We start from the raw sequence: 12304 nt of genomic DNA on the forward strand, positions 1-12304 counted from the left end.
GAGAAAAACTGATTTTTATAGCCAGGGATCCTGAGGTAAGTCAGAGTGCTTCACCTCAACAGGTTTACAAACTTCAATGAACACAAATCTGATTTTCCAAGTTTGGGGGAGATGGAGATAATTCATGTTTCTTAGATATTGGGAGCTTTTATGATAATTAATGAATTTCATGGTTTCCATTGAGGATAGTCACCCATATGAGTTTCTCCCCTATTATGGAAACCTTTACTCTTCTTGTAGACCACCAAGTAAACACTTGAATGAAACCCTCTAAGACAATGTTATCTGGCCTGTCATGAGTTCATTTGAAGTGGATCAGACACAACCTGTAGGGGGCAGTATAGGCTCAGCCCCTCTGAGAAACTCTAGAAAACATTTTCATAGTAAATAGTTTAGAGAGAAACTTACCAAACCTAACTAGGTGTGAAATCATCTCATGTGCTTCTTATAGAAACAAGCAGAACATGCCATTCCTTATCAATTGTGATTCATGCTTCTTTTCTACAGGATAACATCAGGTTTATTTCATGACTTATGTTAAGTAAGTGAATTTGTTGAATATTTTATGGTATGTTATGTATTTTATAATATATAGACAAAGGCAGAGTGAAGAAACAGAGTCTAGCAAAATTAAGTCCATTTATAATTACTTCATTAAGGATTCATACCTGAGCAATGCCTTAATGAAGTGGTAATGAAGCAAAAATATGCTGCCAAAATAGGCATCGGAGAAAACCTTCTGGGAAAGGCAGCTCAATAAAGTGATAATGGGGGAGGGGAAGAAACCTCTCTTTGTTTTGGCTCATACTCCTTTATTTTAGGATGTACAAAACCTATTCTTTAAGTCTTAGAGGTTTCAAAGGGAACATAGTGATAAGGAGGGTGGGAAGAATGGAGAAGGTGAGAAAGAAAAGGATGGACCTACTGAAACTTAAAATGGGGATACAAATAGCATCTCTCACCTCTAAGACCTGTTATAATGATTTTGTTCACTCATATAATGTGCACTCATGGCATGTAGCAAACACCCACTAATGTACAGCAGAAGTATTTTTATGTACTGATAATGAGGAAATTGATTACGGTTATTATTCAAGATTATACAACCGGCCTTTGTGAAAATGTGGATGGGAATTTAACTGAAGTGAGGCTGAGTCACACAAATGTTCTCACTCAGTCTCCTTTGTCCAGCTCTGCAGAAAAACTATCCAAGAATGGAGGGCATTAACTATGCACTGAAATATGTTGCCCTGGGTGAATCTTTGAGTGTTAACAATTTTCAGCCTCATGCATCAATTCATTGTGCCAAATAAATCACTAAATAAATGTAATCACTATTTTTTTAAATCAGTAAGTCTCTAAAAGTGTATATATTTTTAACCAATAGTATCAGGTCTATAATTCTAAATTCCCATTTTAGGGTAGTTTTGATAAAAGTCACTTCCTCAAGAACTTTTCAAACTGATATATTAAGCAAAATAAAACAAAAAAATATAGCAAATCTAGCAATTTCAGCACATTTCATTTCCATGCTCTAACATATACTAAGCTATATTTTCTTGTATTTTTAGGTTTTCTACAACATTGCAATGGTGGAGAGCTCCACTGAAAAGTTTCTTTACATGCAAAATATTAAATGGTGCACAGAATCCCACCTGGTTTGGGTATGACTTTCTTGTATAAATACTACACAGCCTGTTATACACAAGTTTAAATTATCAAAATTAAAATATATGAAGAAGCTTTCAGTTACAGTTTTCTTAAATAGATACAAATACATTTTTATAGAATGAAAATATAATGAGAGCCTCTATATAGAGTATATATTTCATTTAGGTATCAGATATCTAGAAAAATCTCCCCAAATAGTGTGACAAATAAATTTTAACCATTTTCTCATTCTTCTAAAAACTACACATATAAATCTTTAATGAGCTTTGTGTTTCTGTATAACCACTGGTGGCCTTTGTAAAAGAGAACCTTACTGGCAATTATACAATGAAAGTACAAATCATTATTATGAGAATCCCCATTCATGAAGAATCAGCCTATGTTAAACCTAGAGAAGTCTCAATAACAAAACAACATCATATGAACGTATCTAATACAACTTGGAACAATGAAACAGCTCTTGATGGAGGAGAAAAAAGGCACTGCAAAATTCCAACAAACAAAAGCCATGTTAGATTATCTTGGATGAAGTTCTTGGTTTGTAGAACAGAGAGTAAATGTTGACAGACCTGTGAAGGAAATGGGCTCCGTTTGGGGTCAGAGGTGGAGACATAAGCAGCCTGTGTGTAGGCATAGCTCTTGAACCGAGGCTTAGGAGAGGAAGGAGTTCGTTCATAGCCCTGTGCTAGACTGACTGTGATCTGCAGAAAAGGGTTAGGGGGAGGGGGACAGAGAGGAGGAGGAGAAATCATAAGTAACCCTGAAAGGACTGCTTTCCAACACACTAGAAAAATGAACATTAAATGGAAACAGTGAGATGACAAGTCTAATTCGAAATACATGGAAGTGATATTAGAAACCAGTATGCTCCAAGAATTGTGGTGCTCTATGACATGTTGGAGAGCAGGTCATCAGGGAAAATACGAGGGTGGGATTTAACAATGATTCCATACTGACACAACTCTAGCACTAATATGGGATGGTGCTCTTCAATCTTGCAAAAGCAGGCATCCAAAAGCAATTTTCTCTGAACCCAAAGTAAACAAAACCAGAATTCATCAGGTCAATACCCTGGAAAAGACGGAAGCTTTCATAAGCTAAAAATAGAACTAGCTCAGTAGAGTGAGAAAATTAGGCCTAAGAGCTTCCCATGCCTTCAGCAGAAATTTTGCTAAAGGCTTTCTATCATTGTATCAAAAAAAATACAAAACAACACGCCAAATATCCACTGTTGGGAATGAGAACAAGCCATGTAATAGAAAAATCCCACTGGATTCTGTATAATAATATAATAAGAATCTTTATCATATGTATTCTCCATTACTATTTACTTAAAATATTTCAAGCTGCTTTTATATTATCAAAAATGTTTCCTTGAATAATCAAAATTTGTTAATGCAATAGCAGGTTGCAACTAAAAATCAGAAATATCATTAAAAGAGAACTTGCCTTTTTTCTTGCTCTAATTCTTTGCTCTTTGCTCTAGTTGATGGAAAGTTTAAAATGCATATGAATCTATATTATTTTCATTTTACACAATAGAAATGCAATATATTCTGTCTTTCATAGTACTATAATATAGTTCATAACAATAGCAGAGAATTTTAACAATGTGCTTTGCAAACAATATTTTAGTCCATGCTAGATAACATTTAGGTTTACAGTCTTTCTCCTCCCCCCATCTCTCTATATACACACACACATATATACATACATACTCTTGACCCTTGAACAACATGGGATTGAACTGCTAACGTGCACAGGTCTACTTATACAAGGATTTTTAATATACTGGAAATTTTTTGGAGATTTGTAACAATATAAAAAAGCATTTTGTTTTCTCTACCTTACTTCAACGTAAGAACACAGTATATAATACATAAAACATACAAAATGTGTGTTATATGTTATTGATAATAAGGTTTCTGGTCAACAGTACGCTATTAGTAGTTAAGTTTTGGGGAGAGTCAAAAATTATATGCAGATTTTCAACTGCACAAGGGGTCAGTACCCCAAACCCCAGCACTGTTCAAGGGTCAAATATATACACACACACACACATATGTACACACATACAACTATATCTATATATATCATAGTATGTGTATGTGTGTATACACATATGTTTATATATATACACACACACACACTATATATGCACTATGCCATGTATATATATATATATATATATATGTGTGTGTGTGTGTGTGTGTGTATCCATAGATATAATAGATATGTGTGTATGACACCTGAAAAAGAAAATAGAAGATATCTTTGATATTAGTTATCCTTTAAACTCTTTACCTGTTGAGAATAGTGCATTTGATGATGTAATTGAAAATGTTCTTCTCTAGTAACTTTTGATGGCCTTGGCAACATTTCTACTTCCTGGATGGCTTCAATGCTCACTTGTTGAGGCAAAACTTGGAAGAGTGATGTGACATACATTAAGATGGACTTCTTATCTGGATAAGTGGTGGCAACATCTGTAAGCACATCAATAGCACACATCAATTTTTGGTTTCCACATTTGAGTCTCTGAGATGGGAATGCACAAATCAATGTTACAGGAAGAAGATAGATTAATGAGTACTTGATTGTCCATGAATGTCCTCCAGACACTAATTAGAACATGCTCATCAGGCCGAAAATATCCTTAGAATTTGGCAGACCAATGAGATGAGCACTAAAGTTAATTTCTTTTCCTTGTTCACTTAAAAACTTCATTCAGTCATACTTTTTCCTAAGTCAAATTGCCAAGCTAGACCACCTAAGAGAGTGGGTTTCATTAGATAAGAAACAAAAATAAAAGACTGCATCTTCCTTTCCATGGAAAGTTATATTAGCATGTCTATTAAAATGGTGCACTTGTAATAAACAATTACACAAAAGAGCGTAATGTTTTGGCTTCCAGTAAAGAAAGCTTGCACCTTCTAATCAAATTTTTGCTGGTCATTAATTAAGTATGTAAAGAACAAAACATGTGTTTGTGTTGAAATGAACCATATATTTTCACAACAAAAATAAAACAACAATATCCTATATCATATGATTTATAATAGTCCTTAAGTGTATTAAAAATATTTGTTTACATTATGATGCATCTGTTAAAGTTAGAAGTTGCCTTCATTCTCAGACTTTAGAGATAAATGTAAAAGTCCTCCATATAAAGTTGATCTGATATCACGTCTTTTGCCACATCTAGGGAATAAAAGCAACCCAGGATTTAAAGTCGATAGTAATGTGTAATAACACACAAAGTTAAATGGCAGTTCCTTCAAAAGGTTCTTTTGCTACTGGATATTGTGACTTACTTACCCAGTGTGTTAATACTGGGGAACCAAGATGTAAAAATAATCCTTTATGTGAAGTATATCATTAATCCCAGGAGTGTTAAAACATAAATCCTGGCAGGAGGCCAAGGCAACTTTACAGCAATGTGCCAGGCATTTTTCTTATCATAAATTTATCTTAGCTAGCATTAAAAGATCTGTTTTAAGTTAAATATGTACCGTTTGGTCAGGTGTTCTGATTATGACTAAAAAAGATAAGAGTCAGATCTCAAGTCCACTGACATAAATGGAGGTTGAATAAGTCACTTAGTCCATCCTTTCACAAGTAGTAGGAACATGATCAATCAGAACAACTATTTTTAAAGTATTTTTTAAAAGAATAATAGAAAAGGAGAAAGTTAACTAATGTTCCTTGGTCTGCTTCTATCAGTAGTAAAATACAGTACTTTTCAATCTTTAATGTGCATATGAATCACGTGAGGACCTTTTTAAAACCAGAATTGGATTCAGTAGGTCAGGGGTGGAGCCTGAGGTTTTCATTTCCAATAAGCTCCCAGGTGATACTGAAGCGGCCTGTTCAAAGACCATACTTTGAGAGACAATGGTTGACAAAAATTATACAGAAGGGGACTAATTGCATCACCTACAGCTTCATTGTTTTGCTTATTTTTTCAAAAGATACTCATTAGTCACTTTAATACACAAGGCTGAGAGGTACAAAGTCATACAATACATATTCTCTACTCATTATAATTTAATTATTAGGCAACAGATGAAGGTAATTTCTGCAAGTAATTTTAAAGGAAGAACTAAAGAATACTTTGTGCATGAGTACTGGCTTTCTAAAAAAAATATCTAACTTAGCTTTGAAATTTTAAAGCCTAAAATCTCCCTTTCATTTGGTAATTATTTTTCAAGTGTTTATTGTATGGTAGATGGTATGATTCTTCACCATATTTTGAAACCCTAGAATGTTTTCTCTCTTCTCATTAGCAACTGGTCAATTTTATCTATAATGGGCATGATTTAGAATTCTATTTTTTAGGGTATTAAACAAAACCACACTTTGAGAAAGGCATTGAATTTAAAAAGTTGATCCATGACTATTTACTGCTTTATTATATGCAGACATGTGCACGTATATGTCTGGTCTCAAATACATGCCATGATAAAAAGAAATAAAGGAAAAATAGATCAAACATTATTTCTAGTGCCCCAAGCAAATGTCAAAAACTGAAGTACATGTTATCTACATAAAACATCTTTTGGATGAAATCAAGTATTCATAAATATCAATCACTACAATAAACACTTTAACCAAACCATTGACATTTTTGCCTCAGTCTATTACCATTGCACTTTTGAGGTTGTGTGGGATTCCGATGTACCAGTAAGTAAAAACCAATGTTTCTTTTTTAGAAAAGAACTTAGATATTCTAAAATATGTTGAATTCCTTCTACATATATTTGCTAAAGACCTATTATATTTTAAAAATTTTAATAGATTATCCAGGAGATTAACAAGATAGAGAATTCATATATTCTGCTCACAGTTCAGAATAATAAATAAGTAGTAAGTACAAAATAATTTTATTGCTGAAAGAATCTGAAATCTGTTCCTTTAATTGGCACAGTCAGTGCTCTACTATGTTCAGAAAAAGGAAGAAATTATCTAAGAACCAGAAAATTCTTTATAAATAGAAAACTGAAATATGTATGGGATTTTATCAGTGGGAAATGGAAGAATGGGGAAAGGTATTCCAGGTGGTGGAAAAGCATGAGCAAAAGTGCAGAGGTTGGGACAGATTAGACGTGTCCCAGGAATAGTGCCTTTGGGCATCTTAGCCACAGAGAAGTGAATAGTGAATAATAAAATAAAATGGGTAGATTGTATGTGGAACATTGAGAGATCATCAACAGCAGACTAGAAAAGTTGGCCTTACTTCAAGATGTGTGAGAGTAACTAACTGCTTTTGAGCAAGAGTGTGATACAATTAAAACTTTTATTAAAAAAACAGTTAATTTCAGAATGGATTGAAAGAGAGAAAAAACTACAGGGGAGTAGGAGGCTAGAACCCAATCCAGATAGGAGGTGTTAGAGAACTAAAATAGGCCATGTAATGAAAATAAGGGAATGCATAATAGAAATTCTAAGATAGATCCAAAATTACTTCATTAAACTTCAAATCCTTTACTCCACAGTCTTTGGAAATGCCTATACATAAAAGTTTGTCCCAAGGCCTAAGGGTACAAAGATGAGTAAACTGAAAATATAATGGAGGAAGAGGACAGAAGGAGGAAAGCGTTCTGTCACCAAGGTAACAAGTAGCTATCAATACAAGTTTTAAAATCATTTAATCAATTAACAATTACCTGTCTACATGGTTTTGATCTTGCTCCCCAAGAAAATCAGCAGCAACCCCTTCCTTCTGAAAGTCTGCCAATCATAAGTGAACTTAATCCAATGAATACAATTCGGAATGCAAACCAATTAACAGTGGTCTGACCTGAGTAACCAACCATACTTCTGAAGGTGACATCAATCTACTCCCAGCTCTAAATGTTCACAGATCTCTTGCTCTCCAGATTTCTCCCAACATCTAAAAAAACTGTTTCGAGAGACTGTTTTTTTTACTTAAAGCAAGCAATAAATACAACTTTGTGTTTTCATTTCAAATATTGAGCAATGGTCTCGTCATTTCCAAGTGATGATATTCACTTGTAAATTTAAATTCAATGGGAACCTATTGGATGAGTGTGATACAGTGGAAAAATGAGCAATTCTGAATCTGATGATTTTGATTTTTAAAAACCTATACTGAAATATTCATATCCGTTTAAAAATATCATTTTAACCGCAATACCTTTGTTTCCTCATCTATGAAATAAAAAATAAAAAAAAAAGAGTCCCAATCTCACCATGGTGTTGTAAAGGTCAAATGAAATTATGTTTAGAAAAGACTGTAAACGTTATTAAACCTTGATATTGTTGCTGTATTACAATTGTTGTTGTTTGTCAGTACAAGAACAGACCTTGTTGTAGAAGACCATTACTAGTATTAATGGGCATCCAGAAAAAGTCATTTGCAAGGAAACGTCATTCATCATTTACTTCATATTTTGCAAAGTAATTATTCTGTGCCATAGAATATTCTTAGACTATGTTATGAGTATTCAGTGGATAAGCTACACATCTGAACATTTTACTAGAAATCAAAAGAAATCTCATGACTTGGGTGTAATCCTCACTTCTGATAACTGCATCATGGCCAAGGCCTGGAACTCTGTGAGCACCTAAATATTTGCTGAGAAACGGAATAAAGAGAGTAGCTGAAGCCACAGAAATTGATGAGAATTGTGTAAGACAGAAACTGACTAAAAAAATAATGTCATAGATGAGTACTACAGCATTTGAGGAGGGTGAGAATGAAGGGATGTGATTTACATTTTTTTATTATAAGACATTAAAACGCACAAAGTGAAAAAAGTGGCCGTATCCACAAATGAGAACTTGACGATTAGATGAAAGTAATCTTTGCACTAAAACCCTACTACATAATGGGTTTACTGTCAAAAAAAAATTTATGATTTTAATCCAATCTTTGAAGCCATCTCAGAATGAAAATGCTGAGAATTCACAATACTGATAGAATATTTTATTTTATAAACAATAACACTGATTCTGATGAGGGGTTCTATACTAATCATAATTTGGATATTGAGAGATATAATGGAACAAATAAATCATTTAGTGAAATTCCATTATTTGTCAAACGAAGAAACAGAAACCCACAGGGTTTGATGGCAAGTTCAAAAGCTAGTTAGTAAGAATCCAAATTAGAAGCTAACAAGTAACAAGTGCATCATTCTCAGTACCTTCCCTTCTTTCTTTCTTTCAGAGGAGGCTATCTAGGGCATTTGAACACCAAGTGCCTCAAAATCGTTATCTGAATGATGACTCTGATCCCTGTGGCTTCACTACCAAATATTAACTATATTCTCCATGGTAGTAGTGATTATCTATTTCTCATAAGTGAGGTATAACAAGAGCAAAAATACACAAAAAAGGAACTTTAGTAATTAAAGAAATGCAAATTAAATTGAATAAAGACATGCATTCTTTAATTATATTCCTTTGCCTATCAAATTATCAAAGAATGACAAACGAATAACAATCAATGTTGTATAGGCTTCAGTGATTTGGCCAAACTCCTACTATGCTGGAAGAGTATCAGTTGTTTCCAACTTTATGAAAAATGTTTTGGCAACGTATGCTGAAAGTTCAAAAACAATCATATTCAATGACCCAGTAATTTTTTCTTCTAGGAAACCACCACAAGGAAATAATCAGAAATTTGAATGAAGATTTATGTAAGCTTGATAGGAAATTTAAGCACTATTTACAATAAGACAAAGAAATATTTATCATACAAAAAAGAAAAAAATTCAGACCATTCCAAATGGCTTAAGAGAATTATAAATGATCAAATATATAATTGTATATGAATATTACAAAGCCATTCAAAATGTTGCTTTTGAAGAATATTTGATACTATATTAAAACAAATTCTTTATAATATAACATCAAAAGAGCAGGATGTGTAATTCATGTAGAATATAATAACAATTTGATGGAAAGACTAGGGAAACATAATTCAAGATATTATTGAAATGGGTACACTCATGGAATTGAAAATAATTGTTCTTTTCTTCTTCATTCTATCTATACATTCTACCCTCTCTATTCAGCACTCACTAATGTTATAATTAGATAATTTATAATACAATAAAACTATCTTTAAAGATCAAACACAAACAATAAAAACAAAGTACACCAAGTTTTCTTTCAGTATGTCCTCACCCCAAAAAAGTCAATGTGAATGAGTTTGTTAGGAAACTGGTGCCTTCAACAAAACTATTCTTATCTTGAACAATCAACCTCCAGCAAGTTTGATTAGCCAGCTGCCAGACACAATCTTGAAACACCTCTGGGAAATCTAAATAAGAGGCTCCACCATCTAAACCTCTGGTCAGTTTTCTTCCAGGGGAAAAGCAGGAATTGAAATACTGAATTACAATGCATATCATGTGCAATCAGAAAGCAGCAGGATTTCAGAGATAACAGATGCATAAATGTACACTCAAATTGTTTGGTCAGCCTTTTAAGAATTCTATGAAAAAGTTCAAAAGGATGTCAATTAGAAACCATGATGAGAATACACCTGGATCATTTCCCACAGAATTTGTATTAGGAACAAAACATAAAAACAAAGAAGCTCACTATTTATAAGAAAGGGGGATTGGGTGAACTGGGAAGAAGAAACTTGTGGTCACAAAGTAGACAAGGTCAGAGAGCTCTAAATATAACAATGTGAACACATACATATGGACACAATCAAAAACTGGTGTTTGCTAAAACAACCCAACACACAGACGTGAAATTCTAAAGAATTGATAATTTTGTCATGCTGGAAGCAAAGTGGGTTATCATTTGAGGTTTCCAAATGAAGAGATATTATGATGTCACCTGATCTCTAAGCACTAGGGTTTTTCAATTGTAGCCAGTATCACAGCAATGGACTAAATTCATTAAAGGATTAGAGATTGTTGTTTTCAATTTTAATATTTTTCATACAGCACTGCATTGTACATACATGCATTTTCCATTTTCAAGTCATTGTACACAATGGATATACAGCATTCTAAAAAGAAAATAACCTACACTGGTTCCCTTAATTCTTTAACATTTTACAAGACATGTTCTGCCTTCATTAAATCAAGTTTCCTTAATTAATCCATCCCATAATTTTAGCATCTCATTCACTGATCCAAGTTACTTTTATCATGTAATGCTTCTCCTTAAAGGATTATAAAATATAGTAATGAAAATAATTTGTAGTGATGAAGATGATTCAGTTTCATAATAAAATTAACCACAATGGAGGGGGTGAGGACTTAATAATATGGGTGAATATTGAACCACTGTGTTGTGTATGTGAAACCATTGTAAGACTGTGTATCAATGATACTTTAATTTTAAAAAAGCAATGGCTTCATTTATCTATGAGAAACACTAAACAATTTTATCTTTTAAACATCCAGTTATTCCTTTCAATATGCTTATGGTATAGCTAGCAGAAAGGTATCGCTATCATCTTGGTACAAGTAGAAAACAGAGCTCAAAATACATAATGCTTACTTACAGCCTAAGAGGAAACACAAAAACAAAAGATCACGTGCTTACAGGAGACTTCAGATACACTGAAAACTAGCCCAGTTTCCTTGCCATTAACTAACCAACGCTAAATACACCTATGCAAATAAACATCACATAGTCAATCCAATAAGTAATGGCAGCTGAAGGTGATATTATTGATTCTGAAAAGTACTGAATTGAAAGTACGAGGCACTGAAAATACATATTTAACAAACAGTTTTGAGTTACTGCTTTGTGCCATGCTATATGCTAGTCTTTGAGGATGCAGTAGTAAATAAATGAGCCCAGAGATCGGTTCTCATGGAATCGTGATTCTAATTGGGAAACAAAACTAGAAATAATTTCAAAATCCTAAATTTATCACTTGCCAATTTATTCCTATCACTTATTTCTTTTACTTTATTGTATTAAAAAATTGCCTTCTACATATGCATTATCTTTGCTGGGCTTTTGAGGGCGGATTAAATAGGAGTGGTGAGTCTATGGTGTTTATACCAAACATTCCCACAGTGCCGAGAACAAATGCACAGAAGCTGGTAGAGAAAACTCTATTACATGGAAATTCTCAACCGATTCTGACTTTACAAGTCGCAAATAAACTACATTTAAGTTGAGCATTTTCAACCAAGTATCTTCTAATCAAAGTGAAGCCATTTTCTGTCTTTAAATTTTCAATTCCAAAATGAAACAAACTTTCAAAATTCCTTTTCCAACTACTCACTGAGTTTTAAATTCCCTGGCCATTTAAAACCTTAGAACAAATTTTTAGTACATATCCTCTAAAACCAGAACAGAAGCTAGTCTGATATAACAAATGGAAGCTAATCAGTCAGTGTGGGAGACTATTGATAGAAAAACATTTATACTTTCTTACAATTCTCTCTACATGCCTATTGTGGGAATAACTATTGGAGTTTCCACTTGAGAAGGAAGTATTTTGGCTCAGTGACATTTAACTCTGCGTCCTTAACTGTCACCTGCTGTTTTTGTGCTTTGCTTTTTGTCTGACCAAATTGACTTTTTTTTCCTACTGCTAGTAAAATTAGAGTAATTTTCATAAGTAACCACACACAATATCTTCTTTGCTAACATAAAATATTCTATTTCTACCCCCTCATTTTCT

The 12304-nt window shown here is 33.2% G+C and overlaps 1 protein-coding gene across 1 annotated transcript in view; it reads right to left on the reverse strand.

The window, feature by feature from the left end:
- Window positions 1-12304, reverse strand: part of DMD (dystrophin) — a 2193636-nt gene that overhangs the window by 1657895 nt on the left and 523437 nt on the right. Inside the window, exons 8-9 of the mRNA XM_036917975.2 lie at window positions 3976-4157; window positions 2241-2372 (exon numbers count right to left, since the gene is read on the reverse strand). Coding sequence (XP_036773870.2) covers window positions 2241-2372; window positions 3976-4157 — 314 coding nt within the window. The remainder of the gene's footprint in view (window positions 1-2240; window positions 2373-3975; window positions 4158-12304) is intronic.

This window comes from Manis pentadactyla, chromosome X (genome assembly GCF_030020395.1).
Source record: "Manis pentadactyla isolate mManPen7 chromosome X, mManPen7.hap1, whole genome shotgun sequence".
Lineage (NCBI taxonomy): Eukaryota > Metazoa > Chordata > Mammalia > Pholidota > Manidae > Manis > Manis pentadactyla.